We start from the raw sequence: 25,467 nt of genomic DNA, 5'->3' as shown, positions 1-25,467 counted from the left end.
ATAAAAATATGACACTTTGGTGGTGACTAACTACTGGCTGGGCACACGTTAACAGGCAACCAAACAACCTAATCCATGCTAAGTTGGTATTTATCCTTTATGACCCATAAATGCATGCATGCTATACTGCATGTTCTACTTGCAATTATGACTCCACATCTTTTGGTTTTTATAGTAATCCACTGTTCTTTCTAACACTTTTAGTTATGCAAACAGTTCTCAGGTTATGCTAGCCACTAAAATTATCATAGCCTCCTTTTTGTTATGAAATGAACTAACTTTAGTTTAGTTGCATTAACTTTCACTTTAATTTAATTGTATTCAAGAAAAGAGTACCACTTTTCTGCACAGTCTGGAAATTCCTGGTGTGGGAAATCCCTTTATGTAGACAGATGTAGCATGTGACAGTATTTCCCATTAACCTGTTCATAGACTTCTGCACACAGAAAGATGGTAGGAGATCTTAGCTGTACTGACAAGAGACGTGTCCTTCATTATTAGTTGTGGAGAAGAATTGAAAGCCTACCGTTTATAACAACAACAAAGGATGATCTGGATAATGGCTTTAATAACTAGGTAGTTTCCTTGCAAGCTTTCAGAATGTTACGTTTCTTTTCTGTAGGTATGATACACAGCTGATCAGTTCTGTGTCATGCCTGAGGAAGTCACGTAACATTCTGAAAGCTTGTAAAAAAAGCTATATACAGTAGCAGTCCTGAGTTGGCAAGAACAGCATGTAAGAGCATACAGTTGCAAAGCGATTTTCTCCTGTAAAGGTGCCCACCAATGATACAATGTTGATAGTACAATCTTACCAAATACCTGTAGTAGAAGGGTAAACTGAGGGGATATACTTTAAATGGATACTTTAGGTAGACCCTCATATAGAAGTGGTAAAATTGTACAATAAATATTGTATCATTGATGGGCACCTTAAAGCACAACTAAAGTGAGAGGGAGACGGAGACTGGCATATTTATTTCCTTTTAAGCAATACCAGTTTCCTGGCTATCCTGTTGATCCCTCTAATACTTTTAGCCATAGACCGTGAACAAGCATGCAGCAGATCAAGCGTTTCTGACATAATTGTCAGATCTAACAAGATTAGCCGCATGCTTGTTTCTTGTGTTATTCAGACACTACTGCAGCCATAGTGAAACAGGACAGTTAGGCAACTAGTACTGTTGAAAAGGAAATAACTATGGCAGTCTCCAAATTCTTCTCACTTCAGTTATCCTTTAAGACTAAACGCATAAGGGCAGCTAAGGAAGGCATCAGCCATTTAGAACAGGCCTGAGGCTGCAAGGGGTCCAAGGAGAAACAAGAAATAGTTCTTCACGTGTGCTGCACATTTATTGATATATTCAATTATTAATTATTGAGATAAATAGCACAGCAATGTACACTTTTTAAATTGGCCCTAAACGCTCCTTGTGGCTTTGGAGAAAAGCATCAGCTGTTTTTATGGGCATTGAGCATCAATAAAGAAGACTTGTTTTCAGCTGGCATGTTTCAGGCTTTCTCTGCTTCTGGTGCATGACCACAAAATGACAGGGGCATTTTTAGGCATAGGCATTCCAGGCCACTGCCTGGAGTGCCATTGGTCGTAAGGGGCGCCATGCCACTGATTAAGCTCCGCCCTAACTAAGCCCCAACCCAAACTAGGCCTCGCCTCCCAAATTAAGCCTCCCAAATTGGTGGTTTGTGCCTCCTTCTCTCCCCCTTTGTGCCTCCTTCTGTCCCCTTGTGCCTCCTTCCTTGTGTCTTCTTGTGCCACCTTCACTCCCCCTGTGCCACGTCTGCCCCCCGTGCTCCAGAGATGGATCTAGGTTAAATGGTAATCAAGGACTTTTGGCCCACCTTTGATGGCCACCTAGCTTTTTGGCCAGATTTGTTGGGGGCTAGCACAAACCGAGCCCCTAGACTCTCTCCAGGCCCTAGGCACCTGCTTAAGTTTCCTTGTGGATGATCTGGCTCTGTGTGCCTTCCTCTGTCCCCCTTTGTGCCTCACTCTGTCCCATTTTACTTTGTCATCTGTTCCCACCCCCTCCTGCGCTCGTTCAGTCCAGTGTGTAAAGGCAAAGTATAGTGCAACAGAAGCTGCGCTCTCACCTCCCCTCTGGAGTCCAGTGCTATGCCTGTGTGGCCATCCTGTCTTTCTCCTGCTCGCTCTAATGCTGGCACTTCACTCCCCTCATGTTATCACGCTACATGCTGTAGGAGATGCTATGCACTAGGGTGAGTGGGGAGCAGACAAGCAGAAGCACAGCACTGGACTCCAGCGGAGAGGTGAGAACACAGCTTCTGCTGCGCTATAATCTGCATTTACACACTAAGCTGGGAAAGTGCAGGAAGGAAGTGTGCATTGATGGGTGAGTTGTTTGTATCTCGGGGACAGTGCAATCTATGCACTTTGACAGATCTGGTTTCATTGCATTGGTGCAAATCGCGGCAAAAAAGTGATTTTGGGGAAGCAGTTTAACCACTTGCCTACCAGGGGTGATTTGCCTGATCTGTGCTGCGTGGGCTCTCCAGCCCGCAGCACAGATCAGTATTATGCCAGGGCGATCAGACTTCCCCCCTTTTTTCCCCACTAGGGGGATGTCCTGCCGGGGGTTCTGATCGCCGCCGGCCATCTGCGTTTTGCGGGGGGGGGGGGGGCTCCTCAAAGCCCCCCTCCGCAGCCATTTCTGCCCTCTGCCTCCTTACCTCCCTCCCTCCCTCTCTCCGTAATGGGCAGCACGGAGTTCCGTCCTGCGCCTGATAGGATAGGCTTCCGCCTATCAGATGCCGGCGATCCCCGGCCAATCAGAGGCCGGGGATCGCCGATCTGCCCTACGGCACTGCTGCGCAGCAGCGCCGTATGATGTAAACAGCGGGGATTTCTTCCCCGCATGTTTACATTTTGCCGGCGAGCCGCGATCGGCGGCTCACCGGCTGTTCACGGAGACACCCTTCGTGAACTGACATGGAAAGGCCGCTCGATCGAGCGGCCGTTTCCATGGTAACCCGCAGACGACCAGTTTACGCCGATCGGCGTTAGCTGGGCGTCAAGAGGTTAAGTGTGTGTTGTGAGGTTGTGTTGTGTGCTGTAAGATATTACAGGCAAGTGCTTTTGCTTTCTATCTGTTCACACTGTGTAATTATGTAAGGTGTATGGACAGCAAGGGGCCATATGCAATTCACTTTTTCTTTTTCCTAGGAGATAATTTTTCATCTTCAATTTAAAATAACTTTCCAGCACTTTTCAACTAAAAAATACCAAAAAGTAGGTGAAAAAGTACTATCAAAATTATTTTGAGTATTTTGTTGCTTTCTGGTGGCTTAAAGGGCATTTTATTGACAAATTTAAAATTATCACCTAGGAGAAAACTCAGGTGCTGTCAGGGAATGGACTACTTGTAGACACTGGCATCTTAGTAAAGCAAATGTCAACAACTGTTTCATTTTTGTTTACAGGTATGCAGCAAACCTAAAGTGATTTAAAATGGCCAAGAATGCTACCCCAGATACTCATTTAGCATTCAATATCAAGGAGTCAAAGTACATCACAAGGTAAGTCTGCTAACTTAGCAGCATCTATGCCATATAATAGAATATGTTTTATAGATGATTCCTGTAGTACAGTAGGTTGATAACCATATATAGTGTGTACAAGACTTTGGCATTTGCTGTAGTGAAATGATTAAAGAGGACCATTGCATCTCACTCCTCACAGCAACTGCCCAACTGTCAAATGTAAGATATTTTTCAAAAGCCCACTGTACACATGGCAATTACAGATTAGCTGTTTCTTCCACCCCACTGTTGCTAAGCTGTGCAACATGACCTAACTCTGGCCTTACAAGCTTTCTTAAAAATCTTTGTGAAACCATCCTCAACTGGTTATGCTCAAAGAACCCCCCAAGCCCCTGCACATAGACCAAAGAAGGAATAAAGAGATGAGTTGAATTCACTGCAAACACTCTGCAGACTACTATACACTGAGGGAGAGACCGGGGTAGGGTTGGGAAGGAAGGCAACAGCAGGCTCCGGGGCAATGGACAGGTTCCACTTTGCCCCTCTGGAAGTGCTGGCTTTGCTAGTAGGAGTATATGCTACTTTTATCCATGCTTTGCTCTAGTGTAGCATATGCTACTAAATACGGAAACAGGAAAAAAGGGTGCAGGCAGCTAGTGGACAAAATGGCCGCCGCCATTTACTCCCATTATAAATATCGTTTAATGGGCGCCCAACAGGAAAAAAGGGCGCCGGAGAATAATAACGTTTTACAAGCGACGCCCGGAGATTTTTAATGTTTTATAACTGCTTGTGATGATTTACGTTTAGAAAATGCACCCGTGACGAATAACGTTTATAAAAATACTAAACATATTTATCCTATTTAACTAAAACGTTATTTTAAATTTTATCCCTTACTGTTTGTAAAACATTATTGTTCACAAAATAAAGCGATCAGTACGTAACGTAAATTGTAATATATTTTATCCTTTACTGTTTTTAAAACATTATTCTCCACACAATAAAGCGATCACTAAGGGGGGTCTTAGGTTTAGGCACCACAAAGGGGGTCTTAGGTTTAGGCACCACCAGGGGGGGTTTAGGTTTAGGCACAACCAGGGGGGTCTTAGGTTTAGGCACCACCAGGGGGATCTTAGGGTTAGGCACCACCAGGGGGGTGGTTAGGGTTAGGCACCACTAGGGGGTCTAGGGGTTAGGGGTAGGTACAGGGAGGGTTCTGTGTGAGGCTAGGGTTAGGTATAGTTTTAGTAAAATTTTAGTAATACTTACTAATGTTTTACAACACTTATTACGAACTTAGTTATATTTATATCATCGTTATAAACAATATTTTCAGATTTTATTATAAGAAGAAACAATAAACGAAGGTTATATACAATAATATACAATCTCAACGATGAAACATATATTATCATATTTTTTTAAGAAACTTAATTATAAGTTTCACTTTTGAAACAGGGAAGATTAACGTTTTCACAATTGCCGATTTCATACACATTATTTAATGATTTATACATTTGTAAAACATTATTTTTAAACGAAATACAGCACAATATTTTTATTAACGCTATTAGTGCTTATCGTTTACACCCCGCGCCCTTTTTTCACGATGCCCTTTTTTGACGTACGCATTCAATACTACTTACAGCAGTATTGTTGGGATTAGATTAAATCTAATTTTTATCTCAGTCTTGAAAATGGCAGTGCAAATTATTATTATTGATTTATTATAAAGTGCCAACATATTCAGTGGTGCTGTACAAAGTACTTATGAGTTGATACAGAGTTATGTAATGATTTATGCAAATATATGCAGCTTGAAAATGCACCAATTTAATTCCATCATAACTTGATTAGGTCCATTTTCAAGTGGCGATAAATCAATATGTCTGCACCAACTCACAATCATTTGCATCTCATTGATGATCCCTACTCCTGTATGTGGATTTCTGTTACAAATGCAGTGGGATGGCTGTGTTTGTTATTAAGGTAAACCTAAGGGCCCTTTTACACTTAATCAGTTGGTATGCGTTAGTGTGCGTTAGTACGCGTTAGTACGCGTTTTTTCCATAGCAGTGCATTGGGAAAAAGATTTCAGTTTTTGAAAGGTGCCATAGGAAAACATGGGACTTACTTTGAAAAGTCAGTTATAACTGAGAGCAACTGATTAAGTGTAAAAGGGCCCTAAGACAAACTGCATTGAAGGATTTTTACTTACCTGGGTCTTCCTCCAGCCCCCTGTAGCCTGTCTGCTCACTTGGAGCCTGTCTGGTCCTCTACATTGTGCCGATGTGAGACTAGTGATCCAGCCGGGTTGTGGACCACTGCTCATGCTCAGTCTCGGCCACACGCAAGACTTGATCAATCTCCCATGGCTGGGAGCATTCTGTGCATTCTGTTTTAAGAAACTGCATATGTGCAGAGAGCTCCCGGCAGTGGGAGTGTGATTGGGGGTGCGCGGCCGGCATGGAATGTGCAGTGGCCCACAACTCAGTTGCTGCTGACAGTGGCAACACGAAGGAAGCTGATGGACTACAGGGGACTAAAGAAGCTCCAGGTAAGTATAAATCCCTTGATGCAATTTGTCATAGGTACACTTTAATCATTGTGACATATAGAGCAGAGCAGAAAGCAATTAGTTTTACTGAACAATAAATTGAATTTCCCTTCAATGAAGCCCTCCTTGTTGGAGAACCCTACCAAATAAGAGTTTCATTTTAAAGCATCACGGTATAGTAAATATTTTGTACATGCCTTTCTAAAATTACTTTACAGTAGGGCAATTAAGATATTATTTTCAGTACGAGATCATAATGAATACAGCAGATTAACCCAGATAGAAAAGCAAAACAAACATTACTGTCTGCACCACTATGAATCAGATCCGTTTCTTGTCGGATGAATTGCCTTGTAGTTTATTTGCATTACTCCACGCCTAGCTGGATTTCCAGAACACGTCCTGCAGCACACTTTGTTTCCATAAACAGCAACCAGGAACTTATGCAAAGAATAAGCCATAGCAACAGCTTTGCAATGACAATGAATATGTGTGAACTGAATTGTTTTACACATAATAAAGATGCATTATATGCTGCGACACAAATGTGCATATTGTTTTTTGAGTTTCTGCTTTGTACGGTGTTGAAAAAAGAACTCCATCCCTTTCTGATTTCCCTGTTATTGAATATTTTTTACAATCATTAGTGTCTGTTTTTATTTCCCTTCAAGACAAAGAGGTTTTTTTTTTAGCAAGGTGTAATTGCACTTGAAGGCTCCCATCTGCTGGCTTGCAATTTCCTTCAAGATACAATTTAATCCAGAAAAATGGCAGCATTTATGACCCCACATACGTCAGTAATTGACAATTTGACATGTGGTACGGTTACCTGGCAGCAAAAAAACACATGTAAGTGTGCCTCGCCAGCGCATGGTAGCAAGTGACAGAAGGTTAATGCACCACTTGTTTATACTGTGCCAGTATTTTAGCTGTCGGTTTTCTTGGCATGTCAACAAATGATCCTGACACTTGTGGCTGAAGTTTTGGGTGGTATTTGTGACCATGACTTGAACAGAGTTTGAACGTTACTGAGGAGGCATTTTCAAATTAATATATCTTTTTACCTTTTGCTGATTTATACAACCTTTTCTGACAGCTCACATGACTCTTAAATTGACTATTTATACACGGATGCGGATTACACTTATCATTACGATTTAAAAAGGGCACACACAATTGCATGATGATTAATTTCTCTAATTTAAGGAAAATTACCACATTCCTCTGCTGGTGTTAGTATACTTATGTATTAAAGGACACCCAAAGCAAACATAAACTAATGGAATAAATAGTTGTATCTAGCTTCCTTCTCCTAGAAATGACTTTTTAAGATATTCCACAGTTGTATTTTATGTTTAAATCTACTTTTTAAGTTTTAACTGTTTTATTGTTTTTGCTCAATGACACATTCATTGAAGTATGCCAGAGCTAAAATCTATGAACTGTTGACCCTTTTTATCTCTTTCCTGCTCTCAGAAGCCATTTTTGCTAGGAAAGTGTTTTATGGTTGGAATTTCTTATCAGTGAGGGTCACATTGTAGTCACTTCCTGTCTGATTCAGGATTGAGTCAGCCACTTACATACCTGATATTTAACTCTTTCAGGCAGAGAAAGAAAAAAGGAACACAGCATAGTTATTAGTGTGCTTTGCACTGTACATACATAGGTATGTACAGTGCAAAGCACACTAATAACTATGCTGTGTTCCTTTTTTCTTTCTCTGTCTATCTCATCATGTCACATGTCAGTTTGGGTATCCTTTAAATTGGACTTCCACTGCCCACCAGCAGATGGCCTCCTCCAGCTTTTGAACTTGACCTGCAATTCACTTGTAAAGCCTGGGGTGATATGTGGAACATAATAAACCTGTGCAGTTCCTCTCGCAGGGGGCTAGCGTATTAATTATGTATTAATTATGCAGGGACCAGTGAATTCCCTGTATGAGGGCTTTTGCTGCATTACAGGGTTACAAGAATATCTGGTAGCTTGCCCTGAGTGCTGCTAAACTATGGTCACCCCTGTATCTGTTTCCTGATCCATAGGTCTTTGCGTCCTTTCACACTGTGTCCATTGCATTCTGTTACAACATACAATACCATGGCAAAGCAATACAATGATATTCCTATGAAATAGGAGTGCAGTGTGGCAGGTTCTGATGGAGTAACACACAGTATGCTGTGCGTTTTCTCGGTAATGTGCGTATTTACGGTATGACTTTCCACCACCGTCGCATTGTGATGGTATCACGGTGTTAAAGGATCCTTAGTTATGTGAGTTCTGCACTGCACAGACACTGTAGCTAAGCTCACAAAAATGTTATATGCTAGGTAATGCTATCGTATGGACTACTTGCTACTGAAGTATGATTTTGGTGATATGTTTGTCGTAAACAACAGGTTTTTTTTGTGTGTTCCAGGGGTCAACTTGATTCATTACTGAAATCATATAACTGTTATTTCAAGGACCAGCAGAACCTTCAAATAAATTATCACCATGTAAGTCATGATGCAGCCTTAGTAAGTTTTAAAAGTACAGTATTAATATCTGTTTATATTTATATACTGTAGTTGTTTAGGTTTTCCGTGATCTGTGTGTTTAAGATTGCTTCACTATTGACACCATTAATAAAAGAGAGGTAGTTCTTTTGACATAGTTTTTGTGTGGCAATAATCTGCACTCAGATTGGTGAATGTTAGTCGTTAGAGTCACCCTAATCATGTTCCATATTCTGTACACAAAAAACATATGCATGATTTTTATACAATAGTTCATGGGTCTCTTATGTTTAGGATCTGCCTCAAGCAGAGTTGTATAAACACTCAACAAAGTCATTTGCTTTGCTTCATGGTTTGTTGTGTTAAAGTAAAAGAAGGAGATTTTTTTTTTCTTTTTTTAAATAAATGTTTCTTTTCTTTTTTTCCCATTTAAAACCATAGCCATAACAGCAATGTGTATATCACAGTGATACAGGACTGGTGAATGATCCAGTGTAATGATCCGCTCAGCTGTCTGCACAGGCAGACAGCTGTTTGACCATTCCTTAACTCTGAGGGCTGCAGGTCTCTGGAAAAGAGACCTGTCTTTGCTTTGCAAGTTTCTGACCTGCTCTGCTGCTGAGGAATTTGCATACATTCGTTATGCAAATTGCCTACTTGCCTCCTTTGAAGGCTGGCAGTATAAATACCATGTTCTCCCAGAATCCTTGGCTGGTCATCTTCATGGTTTGTTACTGATACACTCCTAGAGTGTCAGCCTTGCCTGTTTGTCAAAGATTATCTTAGAGTAATTCTTGGGACTGTACTAGGCATTCCCTCTAGTGCAGTGAGATTGTATTATCTGTTTTGCCTGTACAGTCTTTATGTTGCGATTGTCCTGTCGCCAGCGGCGGTCGACAGGAAATCGTTCTGTCTGTCTGAGGGTGCTAACCAGAGCAGCAGTTGCTACTGGTAGCCCCTTCTGTTCATCGGTCTGGATTGCATTAGCCCTAACGGTAGTGGCAGTGCTTCCTTCTGTGCCTCGATTGCCTTGTCGCCAGCGGCGGTCAACAGGGAATCGTTCTGTCTGTCTGGGAGTGTAGGCCAGAGCTGCAGTTGCTGCTGGCTGCTCCATCTGTCTGGATCGCATTTGCTCTAGTGGTAGTGGCAGTGCCTCCTTCTGTATCTCAGCCTTTGGGGTGTTAACCAGGGCAGTGGTTGCTACTGGTAGCCCTTCTGTTTATCTGTCTGGATCGCACTTGCCCTAGTGGTAGTGGCAGTGCCTCCTTCTGTATCTCTGCCTTAGGGGTGCTGGCCAGAGCAGCGGTTGCTACTGGCAGCCCCACCTGTCTGTCTGTCTTGTCTGATACGAACGCTTGCTGTAGGCTCGGTGAGGTAACTGTTTAGCAAACGTTCGCGTTCTCTATTTCGTGTTTGTCTGTCATTGGTTAGTTAGGGTAGCACGCTTATCACTGGGCGCCTAACGCGCGTTGATCGTGCAGAAACGCATTCGCTGTTGCGAATGAGTGCGGTGTTCGCGTTTAGTTAGCGTTTGTTATTTTCCTTATCTTCTGATTGTTGTTTGCTGTGCCTTTGCTACTCTCATGCTCTGTCCTTCTCAGTCTGGTGTCTGTTGGCAATCGCCTCTCTCCTGCGATTGCATTCCCGCTTTTGTTTCTGCAGATGTGTGTTCACCGTGGCTGGGTGGCGGCTAGATTGGGGAACACACATTTAGTCTGTCTCTGTGCTCTCTCTCTTAGAGGGCTATCGTGCCCTACTTTGCCTTATCTGTACAATTCCCATCTGGCATCTGTGGCCGTGCAGAGGCTGTGCTCGTCTGCACTCCACAGCTTCATCTTCTGGTGGGAATTGCCATCTTGTGCGCTGGCCACGGAGATAGAAACCCGCAAACGTTACATCCAGCTAGATCACCATAAGTTGACATATGCCATTATCTCATAATACAACTGGGACATTACCATAAAATGTTTACCAACAGTCTCTACCCCCTCCCTATCCCTCCTTTATTCTTCCCCCCCCCCCCCATTTGCTCTCTCGCTCTCTCTCTTTTGGTTTAAAATTGCAAGTGCCTTTGGGCTGTTCATAAGCATACCATGATGAGTACTTGAATGGGACCAAGAATTCCTTCAGTTCTGCCTGTGATAATGTATTGGTAATGTATGTTTTCCGTTTCCGGAAAAAAAATGTAGTCCCTTTTTCCACAATTAAAGTGGCATCTAGTCTGTCCAGTTGCATGAGATAAGTCAGTTTATCCTTCATGTCTGACACAGATGGCGGTGTGGGATATGGCCATTGGTTGTATGTAACTTTTTTTGCTGTTGCTAGAATAATTTGGCCTACTGTATCAGAAAGTCCTGGTTTTGGTGTCCCAGAAGTCGTCTGTATTTTGTGTTAAAGCTAAATAGTTACAGACCTGGGTCTTTTGGTGTCTCCTTTTTACAGATTACTTTCAGATAATTCAAAACATCATCCCAATACTTGCGTATAAGTGGGCAGTGCACAAGAAGGAGCTTTGTATGACAGTCATAGTGTTTTCTTTGTCACTAAGGCAGGGAACACACTTGACTGTTTTCGTACGCGTTTTCTGCACAGAAAAACTGAGAACTCATGTTAATCAATGGGCTAGTACACACTTATTATTTTGTTCGCACGCAGAAAAAAAACTGACATTCTGCATCATGACTCTGCACATTTCGTCAGTTTTTTGTACCAATTACATCAGCTGCTATGAAAAAAACGCACGCTTTTTCCTGCATAGAGACACACTTGGTGTGCAGAAAAAGTATGCAGAAAAACGCGCGCGGAAAACTGAAAGTCAAGTGTGTTCCCTGCCTAAAGCTCCCAATCGCAGGTAGGGCTAGTAGAAGCTTAGGAGGAAGAAGTGAAGATGCTAATCAAAACTTACATAAAAAAACATGATTTGGATATTACCTAATCAACCAATATTTCTGGAACTGCTGATCAATTTACATGCAGTTTTCAATGCAGTACACCGGGCCCATATACAATTAATATTTTCTCCTGCGTTTTCTACTAGACCATTTTTCATTTTCTCTTTAAAATAAATGTTTGCATTTTGCAATTTAAAAACTACCAAAAAGTAAGTGAAAAACTACTACCAAAATTATTTTGAGTGTTTTCTTAGTTGCTGGTGGCTTAAAAGGCATTTCATTGGCAAAATGTAAAAGCGTCACCTAGGAGAAAACTCAGGAGAAAACATTAATTGCATACGGCCCCTGGCAACTACTAGCCATGAGCTAATTTGCCATTTTTGTTTCACCCTACTTATTGTGAAAATGTCATATTTGTCATATTGTCCTAACAGATGAGAATATTTGTGAGAATATATGGCCATGACAATACTTGCGATAAATTTAAGGGAATGAGAAAACACATTTTCACCACAAAACATTTTTGAATAGATCAAAATATGTGCAAAAATTGAAGTGCAGTGAAGTTACTGGGCATGAAAAACACAATTTCAGGAGTTCTCAACTTTGCGATAATTTAAATTTTCACGAAAATATAGTCAAATGAAAATGATAATTTAGAGATGAAAATGACTCTGATGACTTTTCCTGTCATGCTAATCTGGCATGCATCCTTCATTTTCCAAAGCTCAAGCCACTTACTAGTAGCAGTAGGGAATTGTACCGTGTTAGCCATCAGTAAAAGCAAGAAGTCTTAAACCAGGATGATACCATTTATTGGCTAACTAAAAATGAATAAAAATAAGCAAGCTTTCGGCCTTGCAGCCTTCGTCGGGCTTATATCCTGTTAGTTTGCAGGCTGGTGGTACAGACAGCTTATATACACGCAACATCAAAAGGGAAAACAGATATTTTTTCAAGCATAAATACATGTCATTAAGATGCCTTAATTCACACAGACCATCGACCTGGGGTTAGAGGTTGTAAGCGAAGATAAGGATCCTTGTTTAACACCTGCTCACAGACCTGGGAGTTGGACTGACCCAGAGGTATCGTAAATTCTTAGTTTACAAGTTCAGCTATAATGGCTTAGAAAGTTCAAATATCATCAATCTCATACCAATATAGAAAGTTGTTGTCCTTATTCAAACCTTTCTGCACAGTTACTGTAAACCACTAGCAATATCATAGTGATTCCTCAATCACTTGTCACATGGCCACATTAAAACAAGATTTGGGTAAAGCTGGGGATGTCTGTTTAATTAAAGATGGGATGTAGTGGGTATGTACTTTAGTTGCCAGTCCACACACAAACAGACCACATCAATGAGTATGCATGACTTGCAGTAAGTGCCAATAAGCTGGGTGCTATGTCATTTGGGTGCTGCTTATTGGGATCTTATATTTTCATAATGTCTTTTTCTACAGGTTTTCCAAGACCCCCTACCTAGCCTTATCCTAATCTCATCCCCTGTCCTGTGCCTGACTCATAACGTCTCCTTCAGCACTACATACCTCTAGCCAAAACTAATTTCTTGCCACCACCCTTAGCCCTAATCTCAACTTAATATATATCCCCATCCCCTTTCCTATCCAATGCCTAATTGTAACCATAACCTGATCACTTACCATACCTTAGCCTACACCATTTAATCAAATCCCTAAATGATCCAATATTTTGTTTGAACCTTAATCAATAATCCTAGCCTAATCCTAATTTACCCAATGACTCTGAGAGCATATCACCAGTTTCCTAACATTCATTTACTGTTTCTTCATTCCTTACCTATCAGGATCAGGACAACTGACGTTATAGGTATTGAGTGCTCCGATGAAGCGGTGCTCAGTTCATCTGCTGCTGTATTAACCAACTTCACTCATCTCCCCCAATTGCATACTCTTTCAGCGACCCCAGGTGTAAAAATGTTGCACACATTGCAAATCGTATATAATCTTTGTTATGCTCATATCTCTGGTAACATGGCTATTATATTTACCTGCAGGATGAAAAAAGACAGATTGTTTTATCTGGACTTATTGAGATATACTGGGGAGTCCAGCGACCCATAAGATTCAAAATGCAAGATGAAAAAAGTATTTCTACAGACTCAATCCAGCTTCCAGAGGTCATTGGATCAAGTATTGCAAAAAGGTAAAACACATAAATGAAAAATAATTACATAAAATAATGTCTATACTTAACAGATTACCAACAAGCTAAATTACTAATGCTTATACACTGTACACTGTACTGACTTGCCCCTAGACATACCGGTCAGTTGTAACAAAATCTTTAATGCACAGGAATAGTTTCTTCCTCAAGCTGGTAGCCCTGTTTAATGCAGAACCATGCTAATTCTGAAACTGCTAGCACTTGAAAATATTATTGCACAGAATTGGATCTGGAAAATGAATGCTTCGTCACTTTTACCAATTATTTTAATTGCCACATTTTTGGATAATTTTGAGTGTAATTCCGTTTGCACCTGAATGTTGCTGAAGCCACACAAATCTTAATTTTGGAATTCTAGTATATTGTGTTTTTTTTCTCTTTGCACCATATGTTGTTGAAGTGTACAAATCTTCTTTTTGTGAAATATATGTTTGATTACAATGTTATTTTTTCCAGTGGAATGATGCGCTGGGGAGAATTTGATGACCTTCACCATATTGCAGAAATAGAGGAACCTATAAGGGCCTCAGATGAGGAATCAGACGCAAAGAATGGTAATAGTAATTTTACATTTTTAAAAATGTAAAAATCAGATAAACATTATTAAGTATGCCTGAAATCCAGAGGGAAGTTGTTTATTGTTGATAAACTAGGGTGAAACCAGCTGTCCTTCAGCTTCACAAATCAAATGGGTTATGAATGTCCTATTTTTGATGCAAGAACAATAGTTATAAATATACTTCTAATGCTTTCCTGCTTCCACAACAGTGTGACATGAACAAGCACTGGAAGTTCCTAGAGCAGGATTTATGAAAAATCTCTGTAGATTTCATTTTGTGCTGGGGAGTTTCTTTGTGCACCAGTACCCAGGCGCTGCTATAGTGGAGGGAGGGTAACAGTGGTGCTGACAATGGCATAGTGGTACAGAATGGGATTGCACTTGAGACTAGGTAGATTTGACCATTTGCTGCTACATCAACTCTACATTGGTTGTATAGTGGTAAGAATGAACTCTATATGTACCAAAAATAACAGTTAGGCCCAGGATGGGATATGAGCTTAGGATTAGGCATATGGCCATAGGAGGTCATCGTTATTGGGTTTATAGATTTGATAAACCATACTAGACCTAAGTGCCATTTAAAGACGGGTGCTAGGCCTCTCCCCTTCCAACTCCTCTCCCCTTTTGACTCTGTTGCCGCCGCCGGTCAATGCGCATGCACGCTCATGGCCACCATGCATACCCGCATGCTCACCCATGCTGCACACGCCCCGCCCCTTGGCCCGTCTTCCTGCTCTCCCAAGTCCGCCCACGTGCCATGCATGCACAGTACGCAGAACGCATGGACACAGGGACAGGGGATGCAGCAACACAGGGATTTTATAGTATAGGATAGACCTAAGGCCCATTTAAAAATGGGTGCTAGACCTCTCCCCTCTTGCCCCTGTTGCCACCGCTAGGCAGTGCACATGCACGCGCACGGCCGCAATGCGTACCAACGCACACCCACGCCACGTCCACCCACTCCCCTGGCTCCATCCTCCTGCTCACCCAAGTCCACCCGCGTGCCGCGCATGTGCAGTGCGCGGAATGCATGGACACAGGGACAAGGGACGCAGCGACACAGAGATTTTATAGTAGTATAGGATAGGGATTAGTAAGTAACATGGCAGCTATTAATAATATTTTCCATATGGAAATGATCTCTTAAAAAATCCCTATTCCTCTCTCTGACTTGTACATCATTATAGGTTTTCCGACTTGTGAAAATCCCTTTTGAGCAGCTTTTTTTTTGCAGCAAACCAGACCTGAATGTATTTATTTATGCATGAGAGATAAATAAATTATGCATAAAGATAATCGAACATAGCAGCGTCCAGATCAGATTTTTCTTTATGTGATATAGCTCACTACATTTTTTCAACATAAATTAAATCTGCTGTGATCTCTTTCAGATTATGACTATAATATGAGCACTCTCAGGCCTAACCTTAATGATCATGATCCTGATTCGCCATCTTTATATCGGACAATGAGTGACGCAGCTTTAGTAAAGAAAAGGATCCGACCAAACACTCCAGACAGAAGTCATCTGCAGAACCATCGGTTTTCTATCAATGGACATGTCTATAACTATAAAGTATGTGAAGCTATACTTTGCATTACATTACACAATCACCTGGCAGAGGTGGCCTGGGGGGGTGGGGAGACAAGTGGGGCGATCGCCCCAGGTGCCGCACCTGAAGGGGGCCCTGCAGTCATGCCCACTGCGCTTGCACTGAGAGCCCCGTTCTTCCTGGTCGGCTCATGCTCAGGTGCTTACCCAGCGGCGGACGCGTCCTTGATTATGTGCCCGTGGACGAAAGCGCCCTGTGCATTGACATCATGACTTACGACATGCACGTAGCACTCCCAGCCATGGGCGTGCAAAATACCACTGACTCAGCGCCGACCACTGCGAGTCTGCAACAATCAACCTCTCACAGCACTTAGTAGCATTATACTTTGTAATTTGCTAAACAGGTAAAAACTCTACAATACCACCAACAGAATCAGAGTCAGCAAGCAAAAGCAGGCCAACAGACACAACACATATCACCCTGAGCCATGGCATTGGTGCAGAAAAAGCATGGGTGAGATCCCCAGCTCCCCATTCAGCCTAGCACCCATATCCAGCCAGTCTGGTACACATGCTTAGCTCCAGCTAGCCTAGTACCCACTACCCATCCCTAGCTCCCAGCCATCTCCAGTTTATTCGTTGGCTTAGTGGCCTTTAGCAAACTTAATGATTTTTAAACAATAATAAGGCGTACTACATTTGAAGTGGACAAGCCCGTGAGCATGGGGGTATGGTAGATGGCCTACACTGATGGCTCTAGGCCCCGCAACTGTCACTCGCCCCAGGCCTCAGGCACTCTGAGGTAGAGTGAACAGACGTCCCGGATTGCCCGGGACACGTCCCGGATTCGGGGTCCGCTGTCCCAGGCTGCATGAGGTCCCGCATCGGGACGTCCCGGCCTCGGGACTCTGGCCACTCTATCCTTATGAACTGGCAGCGGCGTCTATAGACGCCGTGCCAGTTCATTGCACGCAGCCCCGCTCCAGCCTCGTTTTCCGGTGTCTGTTCCGACACCAGCAGGCGAGCAGGGCTACGGCAAGATGGCTGCCGAAGCCCTGTACTGGAGACTATTGGTGTCCAGTGTATTTGTGTCTCCAGTACAGGGCTTCGGGCGCCATCTTGCCGTAGCCCTGTCAGCGCGGGAGAGAAGATCAGCAGCAAGATGGTCCCGGGAGCAGCGCGCCAGAGGCCGGAGTATTCTGCCAGGTGAATAAATGCTTTCTTTTCCAGGTGAAATGTTTGCCCGCATTGCGTTTCTTTTCCAGGTGAAATGTTTGCCCGCAGTGCGTTTCTTTTCCAGGTGAAATGTTTGCCCACATTGCGTTTCTTTTCTGGTGAAATGTTTGCCCGCATTGCGTTTACTTTCTAGTGAAATGTTTGCCCGCATTGCGTTTCTTTTCTGGTGAAATGTTTGCCCGCATTGCGTTTCTTTTCCAGGTGAAATGTTTGCCTGCATTGCGTTTCTTTTTCAGGTGAAATGTTTGCCCACATTGCGTTTCTTTTCTGGTGAAATGTTTGCCCGCATTGCGTTTACTTTCTAGTGAAATGTTTGCCCGCATTGCGTTTCTTTTCTGGTGAAATGTTTGCCCGCATTGTGTTTACTTTCTAGTGAAATGTTTGCCCGCATTGCGTTTCTTTTCTGGGGAAATGTTTGCCCGCATTGCGTTTCTTTTCTGGTGAAATGTTTGCCCGCATTGCGTTTCTTTTCTGGTGAAATTTTTGCCTGCATTGGGTTTCTTTTCTGGTGAAATGTTTGCCCGCATTGCGTTTCTTTTCCGGTGAAATGTTTGCCCACATTGCGTTTCTTTTCTGGTGAAATGTTTGCCCGCATTGCATTTCTTTTCTGGTGAAATGTTTGCCCGCATTGTGTTTACTTTCTAGTGAAATGTTTGCCCACATTGCGTTTCTTTTCTGGGGAAATGTTTGCCCGCATTGCGTTTCTTTTCTGGGGAAATATTTGCCCGCATTGCGTTCATTTTCTGGTGAAATGTTTGCCCGCATTGCGTTAATTTTCTGGTGAAATGTTTGCCCGCATTGCAGTAATTTTCTGGTGAAATGTTTGCCCGCATTGCAGTAATTTTCTGGTGAAATGTTTGCCCGCATTGCGTTTATTTTGTACTGACATGTTGCCCGCATTGCGTTTATTTTGTACTGACATGTTTGCCCGCATTGCGTTTTTATTTTGTACTGACATGTTGCCCGCATTGCGTTTATTTTGTACTGACATATCTGCCCGCATTGCGTTTATTTTGTACTGACATGTCTTCCCGCATTGCGTTTATTTTGTACTGACATGTTGCCCGCATTGCGTTTATTTTGTACTGACATGTTGCCCGCATTGCGTTTATTTTGCACTGACATGTTTGCCCGCATTGCATTTATTTTGCACTGACATGTTGCCCGCATTGCATTTATTTTATACTGACATGTTGCCCGCATTGCGTTTATTTTGTGCTGACATGTTGCCCATTGCATTTAGTTTCTGGTGTCCGGGGTAACTGTTACTGCATTTATTATTTAATGGTCATAGATGGCTATGTTTGCTGCTTTGTGGTTACAGTATACTATAAGCATTACACAGTTTCTGCACACCCATGATGCAAAGTTTCGTTTGTCCACATCATGGCATAAACTCTGCTTTCTTATGCCTCGCTGTTACATCATTACGTTAGCTCCCCCCATACAATGTCATGGCCACACCCATTTTTTGCCGCAGCCCCCCCCCGGTCTTCATCGCTGTGCGCTCCTCAGTCCTCCCCACTTTTCACCGCTGCGCGCGGCGCTAACCCCCCCCCCCCCCCCCCCCCCCCCCCCGCGCCCACCCTCCCTGTCCCAGGTTGGACCCACAAAAATCTGGTCACTCTATCTGAGGCCACCTCTGCACCTGGGAAAAAGTGTGTCCACTTGTTATGTTCTGTAAAGGCTCCACAAAAGGTGTCAGTAATGTGTAAATACCAGACAAGTAAATAAAATGAATTGGTAAGCAAAAGGGAAAAAAAAGAACTAGATATGTCCAGGAATGGAACAATACATACACATGTTTATCTCATCATGTCACATGTCAATTCAAGTACTCTTAATGTTAAAGTGGATCCGAGATGAACTTTTACTCATTGCATAATTGTGTTCCTTTCCTATTGTTTATAGGGCATTCCTCAAGCCAAATACTTTTTTGTTTTTGTTTTAATACTCTAATTCCCTATCAACTAAAGAAGCCACACCCACAGGTTTTCAGAGAGCCAAGGCACTTTCAGACAGTAGCAAGGGCTCATGGGATCTCAGTCTGGGCAGGAGGAGGGGGAGGTATTACTAGCCAGAGATTTCAGAGGCAGAGGGGAGGAGGGAGGAGGAGGGGGATTCGTTTTTTTTTTGCTCAATATGCAGATTCTGTGTAATGCTTCTGTGTAATATTTACAAACAACATGGCTGCTATCATTGTATCACAGGAATAATCAATCATATTCTATTAAAGTCTGTTTGCAGCTAGATTTGCTGCTGTGGGAACTATCTACACTTTAGATAAGATATATAGACAAGTTACTTGTTATAGATAGTTTTTCATCTCGGATCCGCTTTAAAAATTTGCTTAATTCACTACAAAGTTTGACGGATCCATCTGAAAATGGCGTCTGCGAATAATAGCGCACGGTGTTGCCACTAATCCGTTTGTCGCTTATCGCTATTTAACCTTAAAGGGACACTTAAGTCAAACAAAAAAAATGAGTTTTACTCACCTATGGCTTCCAATAGCCCCCTGCAGCTTTCCGGTGCCCTCGCTGTCTCCCTCCGATCCTCCTGGCCCCGTCGGCAGCCACTTCCTGTTTCGGTGACAGGAGCTGACAGGCTGGGGACGTGAGTGATTCTTCGCGTTCCCAGACACATTAGCACCCTCTATGCTGCTATACGGTATATGATATATGCTATAGCAGCATAGATGGCGCTATTGTGGCCAGGAACGCGAAGAATCACTCGCGTCCCCAGCCTGTCAGCTCCTGTCACCGAAACAGGAAGTGGCTGCCGGCAGGGCCAGGAGGATCGGAGGGAGATGGCGAGGGCACCGCACAGCTGCAGGGGGCTATTGGAAGCCCCAGGTGAGTAAAACTCATTTTTTTTGTTTGACTTAAGTGTCCCTTTAAAGCCTTATCGTTATTTAGCTCTGTTTATTTTATTGAAAATTAGCGTTAACACACAGAACCCTCTCTGTACCTATCCCTAACCCGTAGACCCCCCTCCTGGTGGTGCCTAACCCTAACCACTTCCCTGCCCTGGTGGTGCCTAACTTTAAGACCCCCCTGGTGGTGCCTGACCCTAACCACCCCCTAGTAGTGCCTAACCCTAAACACCCCCCTTATGGTGCCTAACCCTAACCACCCACCTGGTGGTGCCTAACTCTAAGACCCCCCTGGTGGTACCTAACCCTAACCACCCCCCTGGTGGTGCCTAACCCTAACCACTCCCCTGGAGGTGCCTAACCCCAAGCACCCCCCTGGTGGTGCCTAACCCTAAGACCTCCCTGGTGGTGCCTAACCCTAAATCTCCCCTGGTGGTGCCTAACCCTAACCTTGACAGTGTTACATTAAATCTATTCACCGTTTTGCAGTTAAATAACGTCTGCAATTTGGCCTATGTAGGGCGCTATTGATAAATAACGTTAGGGTGCGCAATAACGTCTGCTGTTTGGCATATGAACGGTGCTATTGCTAAATAACATTACTGTGTGCCGTTTTTCTTCTTTTTTCCCTGTGCGGCATTATTATGCAGTACTAGTGATAAATAGCGATAAACGTATCTTTTTAATGCGGCGCCATTTTATGCATAGGCGCTGTACGCCATTATTCACTGATCCGAAGTTTGACAGCCCAGTGACATTGGTTTTTGTAGCAAGGGATATAGTAAATTTCATTAAATTACATACTCATACAGTTAAATAGCTTACCAAAGATACCCTATCAAATTAAACCTCATTAAAGGGAACCTAAACTGAGAAGGATATTGATTTTTCCTTTTAAAATAATACCAGTTGCCTGACTCTCCTGCTGATCCTGTGTCTCTAATACTTTTAGCCATAGCCCCTCAACAAGCATGCAGATCAGGTGCTCTGACTGAAGTCAGACTGGATTAGCTGCATGCTTGTTTCAGGTCTGTGATTCAGCCACTACTGCACCCAAAGAGATCAGCAGGGATGCCAGGCAACTGGTATTGTTTAAAAGGAAAAATCCATATCCCTCTCGGTTTAGGTTCCCTTTAACCTCTTGAGGACCATGGTGTTAAACCCCCCAAGTGACCAGGCTATTTTCTGTTTAATTGGCCACTGCAGCTTTAAGGCCAAGCTGCAGGGCCGTACAACTCTGCACACAAGTGATCCCCCCCCCCTTTTCTCCCCACCAACAGAGCTCTCTGTTGGTGGGGTCTGATCTTCCCCCCTGTGTTTATTTTTTTAAAATAAATATTTATTTGTGTTTTTTTTAAATATTTATTACTATTTTTTTTTTTAACCAAATCCCCTCCCTCCCCCCCAGCCGGCCAATCACGGCGATCGGCTGTCATAGGCTTCTGCCTATGAGAGCCGATCGCTCTCTTGTCCCCCAGGGGGACAGCCGTGTCACACGGCTGTCCCCAGTACAGCGCTGCTGCTGATCGCAGCGCTGTACAAGTAAACACACAGCGGTATCGCCGTGTAACAGTCTTCCCGAGCGGCGATGGCCGCTCGGAGACTGAAGGCGGAGCTCAGCTCCGCCCACCAAGCAGGAGATGCGCGCGCACCCTGCACGCGATCTCCTGCAAACTGCTGCCCCAGGACTTTACGCCAATCAGCGTTAGGCGGTCCTGGGGCTGCCGCCATGGCCACGCCCATCGGCGTGACGCGGTCGGCAAAAGGTTAAATCAAGTGTGTGTTATGAATAGTTTTCACTTTTTGTTCCAAGAGTCTATTTCACCATTTAACATTTTATTCAGAATGATAAAAGTCCTTCTTTTTCCACAGACATCAATTTTCACCCCTGCTTTTGGCTCGGAGACAAAAGTTATGATCAACAGTACTATGAAAACAAAAGAAGTAATTGAGCAGCTATTACATAAGTTTATGGTAAGTATGTGTTTTTCTGTAATTTTATTTTAATACAGGTAGTCCCCGGTTAACGTACGAGATAGGGACTGTAGGCTCGTTCTTAACCTGAATCCGTCCTTAAGTCGGGACGCTGTGCCTTCTCTGTCCCCTGTGCTTCCAGTGTCCCCCCTCTGTATCATCTCTGCCCCCCTCTGTGTCTCTCGTGGCCCCCCTGTGTCTCTTGTGGCCCCCCATGTGTCTCTAGTGGCCCCCCTGTGTCTCTCGTGCCCCCCTGTGTCTCTCATGCCCCCTGTGTCTCTCGTGGCCCCTAATGCAGAGTATGCGCAGCGGAAGGCGCAACAAGTCTTACCTCTGCCATGGCAGCTCCTTCTGATTGCGTCATTACGCGACGCTAGGGAAGCCGCCAGGAGGAGCATTGAGGGAAGAGAGGACGCCGCTGATTGGCCCGGAGCTGCCATGGAAGAGGTAAGACTTGTTGCGCCTTCCGCTGCGCATACTCTGCATTAGTAAAGTGGGCACAAGAGGTAGTCCCTGGGCTGCGTGACGTCATCGTGGCAGGTCGGCAGGCATTTGTATTGACGGGTCGTTTGTAAGTCGGGCGTTCGTAGCCGGGGACTACCTGCAACTAAAACCTTTGTAAAAGTGACACTGAAGTGGAAAAAAATATGATATAATGATTTGAATGTGTAGTACAGCTAAGAAATAAAACATTAGCAGCAGAGACATAAGTCTAATATTGTTTCCAGTACAGGAAGAGTTAAGAAACTCTAGTTATCTATGCAAAAGAGCCATTGAGCTCCACGAGTTTCAAAGTCGCAGAGAGCTCTGTATTCTGAAGCTTGTTATCTCAAGTGTTTGCAGAGAAAAAGAAAATACAATGACAGAGGACAGTTCAATAGTTCACTTGCCTGCTCTGTAAATCATTTAGAATGCTGAGTAGTGTGTGAACTGCAAATATTAGAGAATGATGCAATTTTTTAAAAAAAAACCTATATAACTGAAAATAAAAATATGAGAATATTTTCTTTGCTACTAATGTTCTAGTAATTATCTGTACTACACAACCAATTCATAATTTTTTTATGCTTTAGGGCCCTTTTCCACTACAGCGTTTGCGATTGCTTAATCGCAAAACCGCAAACCGCTAGTGATTTGTCAAATCGCTACAGTTTGCTTTTAGCATAGGAATCGCGGTAGGTCATTTCCACTACCGCGATTCGTTTTTGACCGGATCGCGATCGCGCGGCGGAGCGATTATTGCCGCGATTTTGCTATGCAGTGCATAGCATAGCAAAATCGCGGCCGCGAACGTCGGGGAATCGCCGGTAATTGCGATTCAGCAATCGCTAGCGTTCAGCGTGAACGCTAGCGATTGCTAGTGGAAAAGGGCCCTCAGTGTCTCTTTAAAAAGAGCACATTATTATGAATACAAATTATATTGTAAAATGCCATATTTCACAATGCTGTGTCTTTCACACTTTTTCGACCAGCAGAGGATGTTTCTCTACATTAGAACACAGACGATGGCCTTAGAAGATACCTGTGCTCGTTTCAATCAATGTTTTACAAAAAAAAGCTTTACGTTTAAATAAATGATGCTGTAGATCAGGGGTCTCAAACTCGCGGCCTGCGGGCCATTTGCGGCCCTCGATACAATATTTTGTGGCCCTCACAGGCAAAAGCTTCCTTATAGTTCGCTTCAGTGCTCCCAAGTAATCCGCCGCTAAACGAGGGCTGCAGAGCCCCCAAATCACCCGGGGGGCAATCCGCGGCATTTCCTGGAAGGGGCAGAGCTTTCAGCTTCAGCTCTGCCCCTTCTGACGTCAATCGCCACACGGATTGCCGGCTCTCCCTGCCCCTCTCTGTGAAGGAATAGTGAGAGGGGCGGGCAGAGGCGGCGATGCGCTGCGATTGTGAAATTCCTTATGCGGCCCAGCCTCATCCTGACTTTGCCTCCTGCGGCCCCCAGGTAAATTGAGTTTGAGACCCCAGCTGTAGATGATTAGCAAAAATAATAAAAAGGACTTTTAGATCATGATTTACCAAGCTGATGGATTGCACATTGTGATCCCTAGTTTAGTGCTGCTGTGACCGCCTAAACAGACGGGAAAAGGCAGTCATAAAATAAATAGCAAACTATTGGATGATACCCAAATCTGCCTCCCTGCTCCTGTAGTTACGGTTTAAACGTCTTGCATCCCTGTATAGCGCGATTTTATCGTGATTGCGATTTTACCGCAATTTTAATGGAAGTCAATGGGAACGTTTTTTAAAAAGCTCTCAGAAAGCTCTGGAGGCAAAAAACCTCTCAGAAAAGTGCTTATAGTGTGTCTGAGCCTTAACTATTACTCTACCACAGTCTGCAATTAATATGACATCATGCGGATCTCTACAACCGCCCACCCATTCTACTCTTGTCTTGTTGCTGTTTGGTGTAATGTTTGGTATGGAGTACTAAACAGTCTAAGGGCTGGTTCACACGGACGCTTTACGGTGGTGGGGGGGGGCCGGAAGCCGCGTCATCCTGCAACGTTTCATTCAGGGGTGGCGGTATGACGATCGTGGGCTTCCCGTAGCAATCGGCGTCTCTCATCCCCGCTAGGAGACATGGAGACGCTGCGGCTAAGTAACCCCAGATGCCGCATGCGGCTTCTAGGGCCGGGTGAAACGATGCATTAAATCGGGAACTCTGCGTTTGTGCAATCGGCGATAATCGTGCGATGCTAAACGCTCCCATTTATTTGAACGCGTGTGTTTAGCTGACGAGTCCCAAATGCTTGCCGGTAAACACCGCCAAGTGTCCGTGTGAACCAGCCCTGATTCAATAGTATGGACAATCATGTATCCTTGCAAACGTAAACGATATTCAATTGGCTGCTTTTGCTTCTTCTTTTTTTCTCCTACAGATTGAAAATAGCCCCAAAGAATTTGCTCTCTACATTATCCATGCCTCAGGAGGTGAGAGTGCACAAGTAGCATGCAAGAAATGCTGCTCAAACTAATTTAAGTCAGGCTTTTAAAAATAAACTCTTTCACTCACGACAAAGAATCACACTTAAAGGATCAATAACGTGAAAAAATTAAAAAAATGTATAATGCATGTGTATATGTATCAAAGAGAAATTCGCACAGGGTTCCGCACCATCTTCATAAAACGTAAGCTTTATTAAATCTTCATTAAAAGCAGGTTAAAAACATATCTGTCAGACCAGTGCACAGGTGCATTAGTCTAACAGCTTGAGAAAGGACAGTCAGTCCGAAATGCCATGCGTTGCAACCCATAGAGGCACTTTACTCCTTTATGTTTTTATCCTGCATTTAATGAAGATTTAATAAAGCTTATGTTTTATGAAGATGGTGCGGAGCCCTGTGCAAATATACTAAAGTTGACCTTTATGCTCCAGGGGTGTTTCCAGCTAGTGTTGGGCGAACAGTGTTCGCCACTGTTCGGGTTCTGCAGAACATCACCCTGTTCGGGTGATGTTCGAGTTCGGCCGAACACCTGACGGTGCTCGGCCAAACCGTTCGGCCATATGGCCGAACTAAGAGCGCATGGCCGAACGTTCCCCGAACGTTCGGCTAGCGCTGTGATTGGCCGAACGG

The 25,467-nt window shown here is 43.6% G+C and overlaps 1 protein-coding gene across 1 annotated transcript in view; it reads left to right on the top strand.

Moving 5' to 3' along the window:
• The window catches only part of RASSF6 (Ras association domain family member 6), a 114,370-nt gene that overhangs the window by 44,860 nt on the left and 44,043 nt on the right, over window positions 1-25,467 (top strand). The window contains exons 2-8 of the mRNA XM_068233439.1: window positions 3,460-3,555; window positions 8,496-8,574; window positions 13,508-13,656; window positions 14,134-14,231; window positions 15,634-15,818; window positions 21,781-21,882; window positions 24,771-24,822. Coding sequence (XP_068089540.1) covers window positions 3,488-3,555; window positions 8,496-8,574; window positions 13,508-13,656; window positions 14,134-14,231; window positions 15,634-15,818; window positions 21,781-21,882; window positions 24,771-24,822 — 733 coding nt within the window. The 5' untranslated portion in view covers window positions 3,460-3,487. The remainder of the gene's footprint in view (window positions 1-3,459; window positions 3,556-8,495; window positions 8,575-13,507; window positions 13,657-14,133; window positions 14,232-15,633; window positions 15,819-21,780; window positions 21,883-24,770; window positions 24,823-25,467) is intronic.

The sequence above is a fragment of the Hyperolius riggenbachi genome, chromosome 1 (assembly GCF_040937935.1).
Source record: "Hyperolius riggenbachi isolate aHypRig1 chromosome 1, aHypRig1.pri, whole genome shotgun sequence".
Classification (NCBI taxonomy): Eukaryota; Metazoa; Chordata; class Amphibia; order Anura; family Hyperoliidae; genus Hyperolius; species Hyperolius riggenbachi.
The sequence above is the reverse complement of the archived record's forward strand: the minus strand, read 5'-3'. Positions and strand labels throughout refer to the sequence as shown.